Genomic DNA, 21225 nt, shown 5'->3' with positions numbered 1-21225 from the left:
TAAAAAAACAGCCCTTTTTTTTTAACGACGGCGTTATATCATTGGTGAAACTTGCAAAACTGCCTTAAATTTATTTAGCTCGAAAAAAAAACTAGCTCCAAAAAATGGAACTAAATTGATCATTATAGTGGCAAATTTCTGGCCCCATATCCCTTGATTGCATTTCGTAAGAACATAGCTAGTTGTCTTTGAACCATTTACGCTCTTTACTTAAAGGGATTTCCCTAGTAACGTATGTCCATTACCTTTACTGTGAAGTAGTTCTGCCTGAATTCCCTACTTACTCCTAAACCATTGCATTAAACTCAACCTTATTTGCTTACTTAAAGCCAAGTCCTAGATGTCTAATAAATGTGCATGTTCATAGTACAAGTGCTATATCTGAAGAATGTTACATTACTGTATTAGGTAATAATTGTGTCTCAAGATAATTTTATAAAATGATAGTAAAAGAAGCTGCAAATGTTTCTGTTTTTATTTCCAAATGTAATTGAGATTGGCAGTTCTTTAGAGGAATTTTAATTTGGTGAAATGTTGTAGTACATTTGATACAATCATAAGTTTTTAAAAATCCGCATTGATATTTCACTGGTCTACCAAAGTAAAGTGATGGGAAATCTTCAACTAACCATGTGAAAATGGACATTTGCCATTTTCTTTCTGAAGATGTTTTCCTGTAATGGATTGGAAAATGAAAAGTTGTTGCAAAGAGTAAATGGTACCCATTTGAAAAGAATGCCAGAGTGTATTTTTACCGGCCGTGTATTTTACTTGTCTAGGTTTAAATGAATTGAAAACTGTTGCTTTTTTTTTTAGAAACCAATCTTTTAGAGCAAATATGGAACATTTTTATGAATATGCTGAATCCAAACAACCTATAATGAAGATGCATTTTAATTCAGTATTAAAATATTTTCAGCTGAGGAAATGAGTGGTTCAGCAGATCAGCACATTGTCCTAAAGACTGCGTTTGAAAGCAGCTCAGATTGATGGAATGAAAATCTCCCCTCTCCACTTTAACATTAAATATATGTTGGCAGTCTCAATTCGGTTTTCGGTGTATGTTAACCAAAGCAGAAAACTGCCCATATTTAGCACTAAATTGGCAATGTCACTTAGAGGATCTGTAAGGATGGTTGGAATGGAAAGTGAAAACATTTGCACAGGTGCAGTAACAGGTTCACTTCTGCAATTAGGGTTAAGGCAAGTTGTTGGGGCAGTGCACAGTGAATTTTGTTTGTCACCTACCTGTGCAATACTTAACTTATGAATTCTTGATGTTGACACAAAATGGGAAAAATGTTGCACTCCCCAGAACCGATCCTTCACCTTGACGAACACAAAATTCAACTATAGCAATCTTGAACAACATTATGTTCCTTACTGAAATTTATAATGGAAGTGTAATAAGTACAAACTACTTTCCATGCAAATTTCAGAACATTTGTCAGCAGAATCAGAAGCATCTTATTTCTGATAATTCTAACCCTGGGACTCTAATAGTTTAACAAAAGGGATTGCTATTTAGTACTTAAGTATACATTTTGTTAGGATAAGGAATACTAATGGCTACAATTCGTCATTGCTTGACGTGTTAGACTGTTTGCACTCTGTCAGTTGAAAAGCTAATTCTGTTTTTTCTGGTCTCTTACAGTGGTGTTATCAAGGCGAATGTGTACCTTTTGGTACTTGGCCTCAGAGTGTAGATGGGGGCTGGGGACCATGGTCCATATGGGGAGAATGCAGTAGGACATGTGGGGGAGGAGTCTCCTCATCTCTGAGGCACTGTGACAGTCCAGCGTAAGTAGCTAAAGTAAGCCAGAGCAAAAAGATATTTGAAAACAACACAGTAACTTGGTTTTATATGTTCTCTACAAAATGGATTAGAAGTTTGCGATGGAAGAATAAGACTGAATATATTAATATTCTATAATTGGGGGTTAGCACTTCTAAATAATACTGTTTATCCCATGTCTGTGATCGCAGACAATAGTTAAGTAGCATGAGTTGGATAACATGCTGAACTGTAATGATTTCTAACAGTGAAACAGCTCACAAGATAAATAAAAGTATCCGTCAATACCCCCTTACCAAAACAGGTGGGGCATCCATTACATAATATATTCCTAATAAAGCATCTCCATACCTGCAACCTGACTAAGCAAACAGGTGATACCTCTCCACTTCAAGCATTTCCATTTAAAGAAAAACATCAATACTCAGGCAAGAACTGCCCAGATGCCAGTGGCACTCTGGTGTTGATTCTGGGTGCCAGCCAGGGGTGCACGTACACACGCGAAGAGACAGCAGCAATTTTGAATCCTTGGCCTCATTAGCACCAAATGAGCCACCTGATGCACCTCTTAAGTCTGCCCAATACCAATGAAACATAGGGACAGAAAGTAGGCCATTCAGCCCCTCGTGCCTGTTTCACCATTCACTTAGATCATGGCTGATCTGCACCTCAACTCCATTTACCCATCTTTGCTCCATATCCTTTGATACCCTTACCCAACAAAAATCTATTGATCTCTGTTTAGAAAATTTCAATTGACCCAACATTCACTTTTAGGGGACCGAGTTACGGATTTCCTCTATCCTTTAACTGATTTCACTCCCAAATGACTTAGCTCTAATTTTAAATTTATGCCCCTTGTTCTGGATTTTCCCAACAGAGAAAAAAGTTTCTGTGTCTACCCTAAAAAATCCATTTACCATTTTAAACAGCTCGATTAGATCAGACCTTCTAAATCTGAGGGATACAAGCCAAGTTGTCCTCATAATTTAAACTTTAAACCCTGGTACAATTCTGGTGAATTTGTCGCCCAGGCCAGCAGCAAGGCAAGTGGTGAGGAGGTTCCAGGGCAGCAGGCTTCCAGATTATTTTTGTGCTTCTGCACTTCTGCTTCTCTGGGCCTCAGAAGAATAATTTTAAACTTACCTTTGCTGGGCTGCTTTGGCTCTATTGCCCATGGAACTGTTTCAGAGTGCGCATGGTGCACAGTCCAACAGGTTCCAACCTAAACTGGCAGTCGGGATCCTAGGAGGGGCCTACCACCTGAAATAAGCAGGTATTCTGGGGCACCTAGCAGTAGGCACTTTCAAAATATCACTTTGCACATCATCGGAATGAATGGTGGGGGTGGCGAGGGTGGGTGGTTAAGGCTACCGATTCCATTTGAGGCAGTTACCACCTATGAACACCAGTTGCAACAAATTAAAATCACTCCAATGACTCATGACTAGTATGAAGCACAGCTGTTAACACTATCTGACATCACAAAGAAATCTTCGGTTCTCCCAGAAAATAATCTTCAGTTTTCTTTTGTTTTCTACTTTACAATTATAAAACAGACCAGGCATTACATTTTTTTTTTCATGTTAGCCTCTGGGATACAAAGAGTGTTTTTATTCTCTGGCTAAAGGGAAAAGAAGAAAAGGGGGAACTAGTGGAGGCTCTGACTATAATTTTCCAAACCTCTCTGGCCACAAGCATGGTGCCGGAGGACTGCTAACAATGTATGGTTGTTTAAAAAGGGAGAAAAGGATAGACCAAGTAATTACAATTATATTAGGAAAAAGAGGATGGTCAGGAGCAATCGGTGATATTGTCAACGGATTAGAAAACTGCAAATGTGACGCCCATATTTATAGAAGGAGGCAGACAAAAAGCAGGAAACTATAGACCAGTTAGCCTAACATCTGTGGTTGGGAAAATGTTGGAGTCCATTATTAAAGAAGCAGTAGCAGGACATTTGGAAAAGCAAAATTCAGTCAGGCAAAGTCAGCATGAATTTATGAAGGGGAAGTCATGTTTGACAAATTTGCTGGAATTCTTTGAGGATGTAATGAACAGGGTGGATAAAGGGGAACCAGTGGATGTTGTATTTGGACTTCCAGAAGGCATTTGACAAGGTGCCACATAAAAGGTTACTGCACAAGATAAAAGTTCACGGGGTTGGAGGTAATATATTAGCATGGATAAAGGATTGGCTAACTAACAGAAAACAGAGAGTCGGGATAAATAGTTCATTCTTTGGTTGGCAAACAGTAACTAGTGGGGTGCCGCAGGGATCAGTGCTGTGAACCAAACTATTTACAATCTATATTAACGATTTGGAAGAAGGGACTGAGTGTATCGTAGCCAAATTTGCTGACGATACAAAGATGGGAGGAAAAGCAATGTGTGAGGAGGACACAAAAAATCTGCAAAACGACATAGACAGGCTAGAAACATCAAAACATAGAAACATAGAAAATAGGTGCAGTAGTAGGCCATTCGGCCCTTCGAGCCTGCACCACCATTCAATAAAATCATGACTGATCATTCACCTCAGTACCCCTTTCCTGCTTTCTCTCCATACCCCTTGATCCCTTTAGACATAAGGGCCATATCCAACTCCCTCTTGAATATATCTAACGAACTGGCAACAACTCTCTGCGGAAGAGAATTCCACAGGTTAACAATTCTCTGAGTGAAGACGTTTCTCCTCATCTCATTCCTAAATGGCATACCCCTTATCCTTAGACTGTGACCCCTGGTTCTAGACTCCCCCAACATCGGGAACATTCTTCCTGCATCTAACCTGTCCAGTCCTGTAAGAATTTTATATGTTTCTATGAGATCCCCTGTCATTCTTCTAAACTCCAGTGAATTCAGGCTCAGCCGATCCAGTTTCTCCTCATATGTCAGTCCTGCCATCCCGGGAACCTTCGCTGCATTCCCTCACTAGCAAGAACATCCTTCCTCAGATTAGGAGACCAAAATGGAACACAATATTCCAGGTGAGACCTCACCAAGGCCCTGTACAACTGCAGTAAGACCTCCCTGCTCCTATACTCAAATCCCCTAGCTATGAAGGCTAACATACCATTTGCCTTCTTCACCACCTGCTGTACCTGCATGCCAACTTTCAATGACTGATGTACCATGACACCCAGGTCTCGTTGCATCTCCCCTTTTCCTAATCTGCCGCCATTCAGATAATATTCTGCCTTCGTGTTTTTGCCACCAAAGTGGATAACCTCACATTTATCCACATTATACTGCATCTGCCATGCGTTTGCCCACTCACCTAACCTATCCAAGTCACCCTGCAGCCTCTTAGCGTCCTCCTCACAGCTTACACCGCCACCCAGCTTAGTGTCATCTGCAAACTTGGAGATATTACACTCAATTCCTTCATCTAAATCATTAATGTATATTGTAAATAGCTGGGGTCCCAGCACTGAGCCCTGCGCCACCCTACTAGTCACTGCCTACCATTCTGAAAAGGACCCGTTTATCCCGACTCTCTGCTTCCTGTCTGCCAAACAGTTCTCTATCCACGTCAGTACATTACCCCCAATACAATGTGCTTTAATTTAGCACACCAATCTCTTGTGTGGGACCTTGTCAAAAGCCTTTTGAAAGTCCAAATACACCACATCCACTGGTTCTGCCTTGTCCACTCTACTAATTACATCCTTAAAAAATTCCAGAAGATTTGTTAAGTATGATTTCCCTTTCATAAATCCATGCTGATTGGACCGATCCTGTCACTGCTTTCCAAATGCGTTGCTGTTTCATCTTTAATAATTGATTCCAACATTTTCCCCACAACTGATGTCAGGCTCAGCGGTCTATAATTCCCCGTTTTCTCTCCCTCCTTTTTTAAAAAGTGGTGTTACATTAGCTACCCTCCAGTTCCTAGGAACTGATCCAGAGTCGATAGACTGTTGGAAAATGATCACCAATGCCTCCACTATTTCTATGGGCCACTTCCTTCAGTACTCTGGAATGCAGACTCTCAGGCCCCGGGGATTTACCGGCCTTCAATCCCATCAATTTCCCTAACACAATTTCCCTCCCAATAAGGATTTCCTTCAGTTCCATCTTGTCACTAGACTCTCAGTCCCCTAGTATTTCCGAAAGGTTATTTGTGTCTTCCTTCTTGAAGACAGAGCCAAAGTATTTGTTCAACTGGTCTGCCATTTCTTTGTTCCCCATTATAAATTCACCTGAATCTGACTGCAAGGGACCTCTGTTTGTCTTCACTAATCTTTTTCTCTGCACATATCTATAGAAGCTTTTGCAGTCAGTTTTTATGTTCCTAGCAAGCTTTCCCTCATACTCTTATTTACCCCCTCCTAATTAAACCCTTTGTCCTCCTCTGCTGAATTCTAAATTTCTCCCAGTCCTCAGGTTTGCTGCTTTTTCTGGCCAATTTATATGCCTCTTCCTTGGACTTAACACTATCCTTAATTTCCCTTGTTAGCCACAGTTGAGCCACCTTTCCCTGTTTTATTTTTACTCCCGACAGAGACGTACAATTGTTGAAGTTCATCCATGTGATCTTTAAATGTTTGCCATTGCCTAGCCACTGTTAATCCTTAAAGTATCATTCGCCAGTCTATTCTAGCCAATTGATGTCTCATACCATCGAAGTTACCTTTCCTTAAGTTCAGGACCCTATTCTCTGAATTACCTTTGTCACTCTCCATCTTAATAAAGAATTCTACCATATTGTGGTCACTCTTCCCCAAGGGGCCTCGCACAACAAGATTGCTAATTAGTCCTTTCTCATTACACATCACCCAGTCTGGAATGGCCAGCCCTCTAGTTGGTTCCTCGATATATTGGTCGAGAAAACCATCCCTAATACACTCCAGGAAATTCTCCTCCACTGTATTGCTACCAGTTTGGTTAGTCCAATCTATATGTAGATTAAAGTCGCCCATGATAACTGAGGCTAAGTGAGTGGGCAAAAATTTGGAAAGTGTGAGGTCATGCACTTTGGCAGAAAAAATAAAAGAGCAAGTTAGTATTTAAATGGAGAAAGATTGCAAAGTACTGCAGTAAAGTGGGACCTGGGGGTACTTGTGCATGAAACACAAAAGGATAGTATGCAGGTAAAGCAAGTGATCAGGAAGGCCAATGGAATCTTGGCCTTTATTGCAAAGGGGATGGAATATAAAAGCAGGGAAGTCTTGCTACAGCTATACAGGTTATTGGTGCGGTCACACCTGGAATACTGCGTGCAGTTTTGGTTTCCATATTTCTGAAAGGTTATACTTGCTTTGGAGGCAGTTCAGGGAAGGTTTACTAGGTTGATTCCGGAGATGAGGGGGTTGACTTATGAGGAAAGGTTGAGTAGGTTGGGCCTCTACTCATTGGAATTCAAAGGAATGAGAGATGATCTTATCGAAATGTATAAGATTATGAGGGGGCTTGACAAGGTGGATGCAGAGAGGATGTTTCCACTGATGGGGGAGACTCGAACTAGAGGGCATGATCTTAGAATAAGGGGCCGCCCATTTAAAACAGAGATGAGGAGAAATTTCTTCTCTCAGAGGGTTGTAAATCTGTGGAATTCGCTGCCTCAGAGAGCTGTGGAAGCTGGGACATTGAATAAATTTAAGCAGAAATAGACAGTTTCTTAAATGATAAGGGATTATGGGAGCGGGCAGGGAAATGGAGCTGAGTCCATGATCAGATCAGCCATGATCTTATTGAATGGCGGAGCAGGCTCGAGAGGCCGTATGGCCTACTCCTGCTCCTATTTCTTATGTTTTTATGTTCTTATAATGAGGAAATGGCAGACGTTGAATAATTACTTTGCATCAGTATTTACAGTAGAGGAAATCCCAAGGAAACTAACATTGAATCAGGGACAGGGACTCAACGTAACTAACATAAGCAAAACAACAGTAATGACACTAATGATACTTATGGCACTAAAGAATGACAAATCCAGAGGACCAGATGGTTTCCATCCCAGGGGTTTTAAAGGAAGTAGGTGAGCACATTGCAGGTGGCTTAAATATAATCTTGCAAAGTTCTCTCGATTCAGAAACCATTCCTTTAGATTGGAAAATTGCGCATGTCACTCTGCTATTTAAGAATAATGAGAGAGGGAAACCAGGGACTTATAGACCAATTAGCCTAAATCTGTTGTCGGGAAATTACTAGATTCTATAATTAAGAACGGGGTGATTGAAAAGCTTGAAAATATTCTGCTGATCAGAGAGAGTCAGCATGTATTTGTTCAAGGTAGGTCATGCCTGACGAACCTGATGGAATTTTTTTGAAGAGATTACTAAAGTAGTGGACAGGGGAATGTCTATGGTTGTTATTTACATGAACTTCCAGAAGGCATTTGATAAAGTGCCATATACCAAACTGTTAACTAAAGTTGAAGCCCATGAAGGCAAATTATTGACCTAGTTAGGAAATTGAGTGAGTAGCAGGAGACAAAGAGTAGGGATAATGGGCAGGTACTCTAATTGGCAGAATGTGACTAGTGGTGTCCCGTAGGGATCTGTGTTGGGGCCTCAGTTATTCACCATATTTATTAACGATTTAGATGATGGGATAGAAAGCCACATATACAAATTTGACAATGACACAAAGATAGGCGGCATTGTAGGCAGTGTAGATTAAAGCATAAAATTACAAAGGGTTATTGATAGATTAAGTGAATGGGCAAAACTGTGGCAAATGGACTTCAGTGTCGGCAAATGTGAAGTCGTCCACTTTGGATCTAAAAAGGATAGATCAGAGTACTTTCTAAATGGTGAAAAGTAAAAATCAGTGGAAGTAAAAAGAAACTTGGGGGTCCAGGTACATAGATCATTAAAATGTCATGAACAGGTACAGAAAATAATCAAAAAGGCTAATGGAATGCTGGCCTTTATATCTAGAGGATTAGAAAACAAGGGGGTAGAAGTTATGCTGCAGCTGTACAAAGCCCTGGTTAGTCCACACCTGGAGTACTGTGAGCCGTTTTGGGCACCATACCTTAGGAAGGATATGTTGGCCTTGGAGGGAGTGCAGTGTAGCTTTACCAGAATGATTCCTGGTCACTAGGGGTTAAATTACGAGGGGTGATTACGCAAATTAGGGTTGCATTCCCTTGAATTTAGAAGGTTAAGTGGGTAGATAGAGAGAAACTATTTCAGCTGGTTGGGGATCTAAGACTAGGGGGGGCATAGAATAAAAATTAGAACCAGACCTTTCAGGAGTGAAATTAGGGGAAAAAGGGTGGTAGAAGTTTGGAACTCTTTTTCGCAAACAGTAGAAACATAGAAACATAGAAAATAGGTGCAGGAGTAGGCCATTCGGCCCTTCTAGCCTACACCGCCATTCAATGAGTTCATGGCTGAACATGCAGCTTCAGTACCCCATTCCTGCTTTCTCGCCATACCCCTTGATCCCCCTAGTAGTAAGGACTTCATCTAACTCCTTTTTGAATATATTTAGTGAATTGGCCTCAACAACTTTCTGTGGTAGAGAATTCCACAGGTTCACCACTCTCTGGGTGAAGAAGTTTCTCCTCATCTTGGTCCTAAATGGCTTACCCCTTATCCTTAGACTGTGACCCCTGGTTCTGGACTTCCCCAACATTGGGAACATTCTTCCTGCATCTAACCTGTCTAAACCCATCAGAATTTTAAACGTTTCTATTGATTGTAATTGATGCTACATCAATTGTTAATTTAAAATCTGAGATTGATCGATTTTTATTAACCAAAGGTTATGTGGCAAAGACGGCTATATGGAGTTAGTTGCAGATCAGCCATGATCTCAGTGAATGGCGGAGCAGGCTTGAGGTGCCAAATGGCCTACTCTTATTCTTATGCTCCTAATTATTACAGGCCAGTCAGCTTAACCTTAGTGGTGGGCAAATTATTGGAAAAAAATTGAGGGCAGTATTAATCGTCATTTAGAAAGGCACGGATTAATCAAGGACAGTCAGCATGGATTTGTTAAGGTTAGATCATGTCTGACTAACTTCATTGAATTTTTTTGAGGAGGTAAAATGGAGGGTCGATGAGGGTAGCATGTTTGATGTAGTTTAAATGGGTTTTAGCAAGGCTTTTTGACAAGGTCACACATGGCAGACTGGTCAAAAAAGAACATGGGAAAGTAGCAAGTTGGATCCAAAATTGGCTCATTGGCAGGAAGCAAAGGGTAAGGGTGTTTTTGTGGCTGGAAAACTGGTTCCAATGGGCTTCTGCAGGGATCAGTACAAGGTACCTTGCTTTTTGTGGTATATCAATGATTTAGACTTCAATGCAGGGGACATGATTAAGAAATCTGCAGATGATACAAAAATTGGCTGTGTGGTTGATAGTGAGGAAGAAAGTTGCAGGCTGCAGGAAGATATCAATGGACTGGTCAGGTGGGCAGAAAAGTGGCAAATGGAATTCAATCCAGAGAAGTGTGTGGTAATGCATTTTGGGAAGGCTAACGAGGCAAGGGAATACACAATAATTGGTAGGATACTGAGAAGTGTAGAAGAACAGAGGGACTTTGGAGTGTATGTCCACAGATCCCTGAAGGTAGCAGGACTGGTAGATAAGGTGGTTAAGAAGGCATATGGAAAACTTTCCTTTATTAGCCAAGGCATGTAATATAAGAGCAGGGAGGTTATGCTGGAACTGTGTAAATCATTAGTTAGACCACAGCTAAAGTACTGCGTACAGTCCTGGTCACCACATTAGAGGAAATGTGTGAATGCACTTGGGAGGGTGCAGAGGAGATTTGTGAGATGTTTCCAGGACTGGAGAATTTTAGCTGTGAGGACAGATTAGACAGGCTGGGGTTGTTTTCTTTGGCACAGAGGAGGCTGAGGGGAGATTTAATTTAGATGTATAAAATTACGAGCGGCCGAGATAGAGTGGATAGGAAGGACCTATTTTCATTAGCAGAGTGGTCAATAACCAGGGGGCATAGATTAAAAGTAATTGATAGAAGGATTAGAGGGGAGTTGAGGAGAACTTTATTCAGGCAGAGGGTGGTAGGATCTGGAGCTTATTGCTTGAAAGGGTGTAGAAGCAGAAACCCTCATCACATTTAAAAAGTACTTGGATGTGCACTTGAGGTGCCATGGCCTGCAAGGCTACGGACCAAGAGCTGAAAAGCGGGATTAGGCTGCATCGCTCTTATTCGGCCGGCACAGAAGTGATGGGCCGAATGGCCTCCTTCTGTGCCCTAAACTTTTATGATATGAAAATCACAGAATCTGACGGGATGTATTCAAAGATCTTGAAGAAAATAGGAGGATGAGATAATAGTAGCGTGAGAAATTACAGGGTGAATTTATGTGGGGGTTCTTGTACACGTCCACCGCAATCATATTGGATGAACCACAGAATTCCTGGATAAACAACGTAGATGCCGTTTCTTCTGAAGTTCTGAGAGAACCCTTGTGGAAATTCACCTATTATATTTTAGGGTACTATTCAGAGTAGATGTGTGCCAGAGGACTGGAGAGTGGCCAATGTAATACCCATTTTCAAACAGGAAACCAGAGCTAACCCAGGTAATTGCAGGCCAGTTAGCTTAACATCTGTGGTAGGAAACATTTTGGATTCTTTAATTAAACCTGAATTATTAAATATCTAGATGAATTAAAAATAATTAGATGCAGCCAACATAGATTTCAGTAAGATTATGCTTAACAAACTTGATAAGAGTTCTTTGAGGGAATGGCAGGACTGGTGGATGGGGAAATGCAGTGGATGTGGATATAGATTACTATTGTTTTAGTGTCGGTATGTTGTGATTGTATAACATACTGAATACAATACGGTGATATAGACTTAGACAACAGAACATTTTTTTTTACTTTATGCAGCTGTTTTCTAATTAAATAATAACAGAAATAGGTAGCATGTTCAAAGAGAAATTAATACAAGCATACTTCATGAATATGTAGCAACTGTTTGTCACCAATATTTCAGATTTTAGTTCTTGGAATTGGATAGAATTGATGTGAAACACAGATACATGATAATTCTGGGAATTTCCTCCAAGATTCTTCCATAACTTTGGCGGAAGTTCAGCAAAAATCCTGTTTACGCGTGCAAATGGGTATTCCACTGAACTTCTGCTAAAGTTTTGTCAGCAGAGCGGAAGAAGCCGCAAAGTAACATTTTGCAAAATTTTATTTATTTTTCTTTAATATCTTCTCCTTAGTTTAGTGTATCCAGTATTAATGTCTAAATTTAAAAATAGTTGAATAGCTTTCTATTTAAATGATCTTGATAGTTTTTCTATTGGTCACTAAGATAGCTTAGACTCAGCTTCTGCCTTTTATAGGCTAACTTTGTCACCAAGGTGGTAAAATAAGTGGATAATGTGATCTATCCAAATTCAGAACTGCTTGGATGCTGTCCTGTAGGAAATGCTTAAAGCAGTGATATGCTCCAAACAAAGATTTTAAAAAAATGCTAAGCTTGAGTCACATAAATCAGTAGCTAGAAACAGTTAACCATGAACACATAAGATGTAAAGAGATTTAAATGAAGGGAACTTTCAACTTTGGTAGGGTTATAAAATGAGCGGTATAGTATTGATGTGATATATAATAGGCATGTATTATGTCCCAACCCCAGAGTTGAAAGGTACCCCCATGCTTTAGGTGAAATAAAAATTGGGAGAGATTTTGAGGCCTTCCGGTGCCCTTAAAATCGTGAGGAAAGATTTCCCACCCCCTTAGCGCCATTGCTGTGGCTATTGCCAATTTGCTCAAGTCCTTAAAATTAGCAGCTGCTGAAGCAAGCAGATTGCTAACTTGTGTATTTAAATCATGTTACTAAGATGTCAATGGGATGCAGTTGCCATTTTCAAACTCAACTGGGCAGACCGTGTGCCGTGCATGCCCCGTTGGCATCTGCTAATGGCCCAGCCAAAGTAGAGCCCAGAAGGTGAGAGGTTATTTCTTTTTGTGGGGCTTGGAGAAGCAGCACTGCTCCTCCAGGCTCCACATAAATGACCTGGACCCTCGTCGACCTTAACTCAATATTGCAGTGGCCCAAGGCACCTGTGTTCCGCACACAGCCCGCTGGTCCTGTTTCAATGCGGGCCATCCCTCAAAATTGGCCAGGCCTTCGCACAGAGGGAAAGTATACCCCACTAAGCCTCCTGCTGTCTGAACATTAGATTTTGGTTTCTGAAGAACAAGACTGAGGTATTTTGTGCAAGGACGAAAGTGTAAGGAAGTTACGAGCTTATTATGATCATTGTTTATTTTTTTATATTATAAAACATGTTTAATAAAACATCCTTATGTTTCTTTTGCCAAACAAAACAATTTTTTTCTAAGCATTTTTTAATTTATATTTTAAATATACTTCCAGCTATGATATGCTGAGCACAGTTTAATTTTTATTTTATTAACTTCTCAAGGCCTATGTGACAAAATGGAATACTATTTCTTTAATAATTTTTTTTTAATTGTGAAATAGGCCTTCTGGTGGTGGGAAGTACTGCCTTGGAGAAAGAAAACGTTATCGCTCCTGTAACACTGACGTAAGTGAATCCTTTAAAGGTTACTGGCAATGGTAATGGGGGAGCATGTAAATTTTTACTTTTGCAATTGTTCAATCCTCCAGAGAAAACAACTGTTCATCAAAATTAAATACAGAAAGTTTTGGAAATGCACAGCTGGCCAGTCAAAATCTGCATGAGGACAATAGCTTTAATATTTCCAGTGGGACCCTTGCATCGTTCTGTATCGCATTGAATTGTTCTGAAGAAGACCGCCCTTTGAACACTATCTTTTAGATGCTGGCTGACCTGTTATGTATTTCCAGCATTTATTTTTTGCTTTTATTTCAGATTTCTGGCATACATGGCTTTTATTTTTATCTTTTCACAAGCATTAACAATCTGAGTTTCACTTTTATTCAAAACATTTTAGAAAGTATTTTCCTCCATAGCTCTTATGTTGTTTGTTCCCCAGTCAAAAGGCCCAGCCCCTAACACCACCCAGCTGGGAGTTTACAAAGGAATAGCCTATTCCCAGCCTTCACTTCTTCATGATGAAACCAGTTGGTGGTGGATCCCTTACTGACAAACAATAACAAAATCCAGGAACTTTTGTAACTAGCTCCCTATGAGAATTGCAGGCAAGGTTTTGTGCATGATTTACAAAATATAGAAGTTAAAAAATTGAGAAGGGCTGAAAGGTTATTTGGAGAACTCAAATTGAAATTTATAATTCGTCAAAAGGCCCAGCCCCTAACACCACCCAGCTGGGAGTTTACAAAGGATAGCCTATTCCCAGCCTTCACTTCTTCATGAAGGAACCAGTTGGTGGTTCCCAGGGACTGTTCAGGCCCACTGTACACACCTTTCTCTGGAATCTTCCCTGTCCCCAGGTGGTGATTTTTCAATGTTCAAATACTAAAATGTCACTCCATTAATTGTCAGTGATAGATTTGCAATTAAAAAGCACACATTTGATATCAGAGGAGAAATTTTGAAATTCTTGAAAAATGTCAGGTATGTCTGCAACACCTGTGTTCACAAACCTGCAGCTGGATTTTGTTGAACTGACCAGTGTTTGATGATGGCAAAGCAAATTGATCCAAACTAGTTCAAATAGATATGAATTAGCTCAGATCAGATCAATTTGATCATTTTATTATATTATGAAATGTAATTTCATGACAAGACAGTGCATGGCTGCTGGCATAGACCAAAGCGGATTTGCAGAGATGATATCAGCCAAGTGTTGTGTAAAATGTTACCTTTCTGAGAATAAGATTTCAAACTGGGGTGCAACGTATTTTGTGCAATGTTTAAAATGGCACTTAATCTTGTCTGTTGTTAAACATTGTAAATCAAAGTAGATAAAATTCATCTGAAGTGGAAACTTACAATTGGATGCTACTTGGTAACTTACTGTGGTTTCTTCATGAACAACTTTGCATCAATTACTCCGCAAGCACTTTACAGAGAAAGCAAGTTTGTTTCTGTAGCACCTGTTCCTTATAAACAGTGAAGGTCACCCATTACTATGAAGTAAGTCTCCTGCTTTTTTCTGCTTTGATCTTTTGCAGTAAGAAACAAATCTCACACAATGACATGGGCATTATTTTTGTGAACATGGCTTGTTGCAAACTTATTGCCAATGACCAATAGGGTGAGTGTGTAATGTTTGAGAAGGTACATTGAAAATCACCATGTGGGGGAAGGAGAAATTACAGAACAAGTTGAGTGGTTTTACATTGGACCCAAACAGTCCCTGGGCGTCTGTTGAAGACAGTTGTATTGATTTGTTTAAACTGTGACCACAACAGGTACAGAGCACTAAAAGATATAATAATAACTTTAATAATAATAACTTTTATTTATATAGCGCCTTTAATGTAGTAAAATGTCCCAAAGCACTTCACAACAGTGTTACAGACAAATAGATAAATTTGACACCGAGCCACAGAAGAAATTAAGGCAGATGATCAAAAAGCTTGTTTAAAGATGTAGGTTTTAATGAGCATCTTAAAGGAAGAGAGAGAGGCGTAGAGGTTTAGGGAGGGCATTCCAGAGCTTAGGGCGCAGGCAGCTCGTCCACCGATGGCTGAGCAGTTAAAATGAAGGTTGTTCAAGAGCCCAGAATTTGAGGAGCACAGACGTCTTGTGGGATTGTGAGGCTGAAAAAGATTACAGAGATAGGGAGGGGCAAGTTCAAAGATGAGAATTTTGAAATCGAGGCATAGAAACATAGAAACATAGAAAATAGGAGCATAAGTAGGCCATTCGGCCCTTCGAGTCTGCACCACCATTCAATATGATCATGGCTGATCCTCTATCTCAACACCATATTCCCGCTTTTTCCCCATACCCCTTGATGCCTTTTGTTCCTAAAAATCTATCTATCTCCCTCTTATATATTCAGTGACTTGGCCTCCACAGCCTTCTGTGGTAGAGAATTCCACAGGTTCACCACCCTCTGAGTGAAAACATTTACGGGGTCCTAAATTTCCTACCCCGTATCCAGAGACTGTGACCCCTTGTTCTAGACTTCCCAGCCAGGGGAAACATCCTCCCCACATCCAGTCTATCCAAACCTGTCAGAATTTTATACGTTTCAATGAGATCCCCTCTCATTCATCTAAACCCTAATGAACACAGGCCGAATCAACCCAATCTCTTCTCATACGACAGTCCTGCCATCCCAGGAATCAGTCTGATGAACCTTCGCTGCTATCTCTCCATGGCAAGTATATCCTTTCTTAGGTAAGGAGACCAAAACTGCACATAATACTTCAGGTGCGATCTCACCAAGGCCCTGTATAACTGTAGTAAGACATTCTTGCTCCTGTACTCAAATCCTCTTGCAATGAAGGCCAACATACCATTTGCCTTCCTAACTGCTTGTTGCACCTGCATGTTTGCTTTCAATGACTGGTGTACAAGGACACCCAGATCCCTCTGTACATCGACACTTCCCAAGCCATCACCATTTAAATATTACCTTGTCCTTATGTTTTTCCCACTAAAGTGGATAACTTCACATTTATCCACATTATACTGCATCTGCCATGTGTTTGCCCACTCACTCAACCTATCTAAATCGCCTGGCAGCGTCTTTGCATCCTCCTCACAACTCACAATCCCACCTAGTTTTGTGTCGTTAGCAAACTTGGAAATATTACATTTGGTTCCCCCATCCAAATCATTTATATATATTGTGATTAGCAGGGGCCCAAGCACTGATCCCTGTGGTACCCCACTAATCACTGCCTGCCACCCCGAAAAAGACCCGTTTAATACTACTCTCTGTTTCCTGTCAGGATGTGGTGTATTTGGACTTTCAAAAGGCTTTTGACAAGGTCCCGCACAAGAGATTCATGTGCAAAATCAAAGCGGATGGTATTGGGGGTAATGTACTGATGTGCATAGAGAACTGGTTGGCAGACAGGAAGCAGAGAGTCGGGATAAACGGGTCCTTTTCAGACTGGCAGGCAGTGACTAGTGGAGTGCTGCAGGGCTCAGTGCTGGGACCTCAGCTCTTACAATATACATTAACGATTTAGATGAAGGAATTGAGTGTAATATCTCCAAGTTTGCGGATGACACTAAACGAGGTGGCGGTGTGAGCTGTGAGGAGGACACGAAGAGGCTGCAGGGTGACTTGGACAGGTTAGGTGAGTGGGAAAATGCATGGTAGATGCAGTATAATGTGGATAAATGTGAGGTTATCCATTTTGGGGGCAAAAACACGAAGACAGAATATTATCTGGATGGCGGCAGATTAGGAAAAGGGGAGGTGCAACGAGACCTGGGTGTCACTGAAAGTGGGCATGCAGGTACAGCAGGCAGTGAAGAAGGCAAATGGTATGTTGGCCTTCATAGCTAGGGGATTTGAGTATAGGAGCAGGGAGGTCTTACTACAGTTGTACAGGGCCTTAATAGAAACATAGAAAATAGGTGCAGGAGTAGGCCATTCGGCCCTCCGAGCCTGCACCGCCATTCAATGAGTTCATGGCTGAACATGCAACTTCAGTACCCCATTCCTGCTTTCTCGCCATACCCCTTGATCCCCTAGTAGTAAGGACTACATCTAACTCCTTTTTGAATATATTTAGTGAATTGGCCTCAACAACTTTCTGTGGTAGAGAATTCCACAGGTTCACCACTCTCTGGGTGAAGAAGTTTCTCCTCATCTCGGTCCTAAATGGCTTACCCCTTATCCTTAGACTATGACCCCTGGTTCTGGACTTCCCCAACATTGGGAACATTCTTCCTGCATCTAACCTGTCTAAACCCGTCAGAATATTAAACGTTGCTATGAGATCCCCTCTCATTCTTCTGAACTCCAGTGAATACAAGCCCAGTTGATCCAGTCTTTCTTGATATGTCAGTCCCGACATCCCAGGAATCAGTCTGGTGAACCTTCACTGCACTCCCTCAATAGCAGGAATGTCCTTCCTCAAGTTAGGAGACCAAAACAGTACACAATACTCCAGGTGTGGCCTCACCAAGGCCCTGTACAACTGTAGCAACACCTCCCTGCCCCTGTACTCAAATCCCCTCGCTATGAAGGCCAACATGCCATTTGCTTTCTTAACCACCTGCTGTACCTGCATGTCAACCTTCAATGACTGATGTACCATGACACCCAGGTCTCATTGCACCTCCCCTTTTCCTAATCTGTCACCATTCAGATAATAGTCTGTCTCTCTGTTTTTACCACCAAAGTGGATAACCTCACATTTATCCACATTATACTTCATCTGCCATGCATTTGCCCACTCACCTAACCTATCCAAGTCACTCTGCAGCCTCATAGCATCCTCCTCGCAGCTCACACTGCCACCCAACTTAGTGTCATCCGCAAATTTGGAGATACTACATTTAATCCCCTCGTCCAAATTATTAATGTACAATGTAAACAGCTGGGGCCCCAGCACAGAACCTTGCGGCACCCCACTAGTCACTGCCTGCCATTCTGAAAAGTACCCATTTACTCCTACTCTTTGCTTCCTGTCTGACAACCAGTTCTCAATCCACGTCAGCACACTACCCCCAATCCCATGTGCTTTAACTTTGCACATTAATCTCTTGTGTGGGACCTTGTCGAAAGCCTTCTGAAAGTCCAAATATACCACATCAACTGGTTCTCCCTTGTCCACTCTACTGGAAACATCCTCAAAAAATTCCAGAAGATTTTCCTTTCACAAATCCATGCTGACTTGGACCTATTATGTCACCTCTTTCCAAATGCGCTGCTATGACATCCTTAATAATTGATTCCATCATTTTACCCACTACTGAGGTCAGGCTGACCCGTCTATAATTTCCTGTTTTCTCTCTCCCTCCTTTTTTAAAAAGTGGGGTTACATTGGCTACCCTCCACTCCATAGGAACTGATCCAGAGTCTATGGAATGTTGGAAAATGACTGTCAATGCATCCGCTATTTCCAAGGCTACCTCCTTAAGTACTCTGGGATGCAGTCCATCAGGCCCTGGGGATTTATCGGCCTTCAATCCCATCAATTTCCCCAACACAATTTCCCGACTAATAAGGATTTCCCTCAGTTCCTCCTTCTTACGAGACCCTCTGACCCCTTTTATATCCGGAAGGTTGTTTGAGTCCTCCTTAGTGAATACCGAACCAAAGTACTTGTTCAATTGGTCTGCCATTTCTTTGTTCCCCATTATGACTTCCCCTGATTCTGACTGCAGGGGACCTACGTTTGTCTTTACTAATCTTTTTCCCTTTACATATCTATAGAAACTTTTGCAGTCCATCTTAATGTTCCCTGCAAGCTTCCTCTCGTACTCTATTTTCCCTGCCCTAATCAAACCCTTTGTCCTCCTCTGCTGTGTTCTAAATTTCTCCCAATCCCCAGGTTCACTGCTATTTCTGGCCAATTTGTATGCCACTTCCTTGGCTTTAATACTATCCCTGATTTCCCTTGATAGCCACGGTTGAACCACCTTCTCTTTTTTATTTTTACACCAGACAGGGATGTACAATGAGGCCTCACCTGGAATATTGTGTTCAGTTTTGGTCTCCTAATCTGAGGAAGGACGTTCTTGCAATTGAGGGAGTACATCGAAGGTTCATTAGACTGATTCCAGGGATGGCTGGGCTGTTATATGAGGAGAGACTGGATCAACTGGGCCTTTATTCACTGGAGTTTAGAAGGATGAGAGGGGATCTCATAGAAACGTTTAAGATTCTGACGGGACTGGACAGGTTCGATGCGGGAAGAATGTTCCTGATGTTGGGGAAGTCCAGAACCAGGGGACATAGTCTTAGGATAAGGGGTAGGCCATTTAGGACTGAGATGAGGAGAAACTTCTTCACTCAGAGAGTTGTTAACCTATGGAATTTCCTGCCGCAGAGAGTTGTTGATGCCAGTTCATTGGATATATTCAAGAGTGAGTTAGATATGGCCCTTACGGCTAAAGAGATCAAGGGGTATGGAGAGAAAGCAAGAAAGGAGTACTGAGGGAATGATCAGCCATGATCTTATTGAATGGCGGTGCAGGCTCAAAGGGCTGAATGGCCTACTCCTGCACCTATTTTCTATGTTTCTATGTAACCAATTTTCAATCCATGCCAATACATTACCCCCAATCCTATGTGCTTTAATTTTGCACACTAACCTCTTATGTGGGACTTTATCAAAGGCCTTCTGAAAATCCAAATACACTGCATCCACTGGTTCTCCCTTATCTATTTTATAAATTACATCTTCAAACAACTCCAGCAGATTTGTCAAACATGATTTTCCTTTCATAAATCCATGCTGACTTTGTTTAATCCTGTTGATATTATCTAAGTGTGCCGTTATCACTTCCTTTATAATAGACTCCAGCATTTTCCCTACTACTGATGTCAGGCTAACCAGTCTGTAGTTCCCCGTTTTCTCTCTGCCTCCTTTTTTAAATAATGGGGTTACATTTGCCATCCTCCAACCTGTAGGAGTGTTGTTTAACTGGGAGCCAATGTAGGTCAGAAAGCACAGGGGTGATGGGTGATCTTGACTTGGTGTAGGTTAGTACACAGGCTGCTGAGTTTTGGATGACTTCAAGTTTACATAGTGTGGAATGTGGAAGGCCGGCCAGGAATGAGTTGGAGTAGTCAAGTATAGAGGTAACAAAGGCATGAATGAGGGTTTCGGCAGCAGAAGAGCTGAGGCAGGGACAGAGACAGACAATGTTATGGTTTTAGTTATGCCGCGGATATGTGGTTGGAAACTCATTTCAGGGTCAAATATGACACCTAGGTTGTGAATAGTCTTGTTCACCCTCAGATTAATGCTAAGGAGAGGGATGAAGTCAGTGGTTAGGGAACACAGTTTGTGGCAGGGACCAAAGATAATGCCTTCAGTCTTCCCAATATATAATTGGAGAAAATTCCTGCTCATCCAGTACTGGATGTTGGACAAGCAATCTGACAATTTAGATACCAAGCAGGGGTCGACCAAAGTGGTGGAGAGGTAGAGCTGGGTGTCGTCTGCGCACATGCGAAAACACTCCGTGTTTACGGATGATATATACTGTATAAAAGAGAAAAGAGAGTTTTAAAAATCTGTAACCATTTTGACAAATAGCCACTGTGACTTCGGCAGAAGTGTGCTAGAATCTAGGCCAACCAGTGAAGTATCCAGGTGGTATTTTAGGAGTGAAGCCTTAGCCTACACCAAGCAAAGCCATTTTCATTCGAGGAGGTGGGGACTCAGTACATCAGGAGTTCCTGCATCTCAGGACCTTAAGGGAGCCCAGCGTGGTCCTCTGAGCAACGCCTGGTCAACCAGCGATTGTGGGGCCCATCTGGTGGCTCAGGTCTGGCATAAATAATTTGAGTTAGTGCACAGGGCTGTTTACAGATGAATTAATGGGGCTAAAAATCCACGACCTTTCCAGTGTAATCCCACCATAACTCCACCGGGAGTGCAATGGGAGAGCTGCACATTACCCAGGGTGTAGATATAATG

The 21225-nt window shown here is 41.5% G+C and overlaps 1 protein-coding gene across 1 annotated transcript in view; it reads left to right on the top strand.

The window, feature by feature from the left end:
- Positions 1-21225, top strand: part of adamts6 (ADAM metallopeptidase with thrombospondin type 1 motif, 6) — a 400523-nt gene that overhangs the window by 304650 nt on the left and 74648 nt on the right. The window contains exons 12-13 of the mRNA XM_070869378.1: positions 1655-1800; positions 13234-13297. Coding sequence (XP_070725479.1) covers positions 1655-1800; positions 13234-13297 — 210 coding nt within the window. The remainder of the gene's footprint in view (positions 1-1654; positions 1801-13233; positions 13298-21225) is intronic.

The sequence above is a fragment of the Pristiophorus japonicus genome, chromosome 2 (genome assembly GCF_044704955.1).
Source record: "Pristiophorus japonicus isolate sPriJap1 chromosome 2, sPriJap1.hap1, whole genome shotgun sequence".
NCBI classification, from domain to species: Eukaryota; Metazoa; Chordata; class Chondrichthyes; family Pristiophoridae; genus Pristiophorus; species Pristiophorus japonicus.
This window is presented reverse-complemented; position numbering and strand designations above follow the sequence as displayed.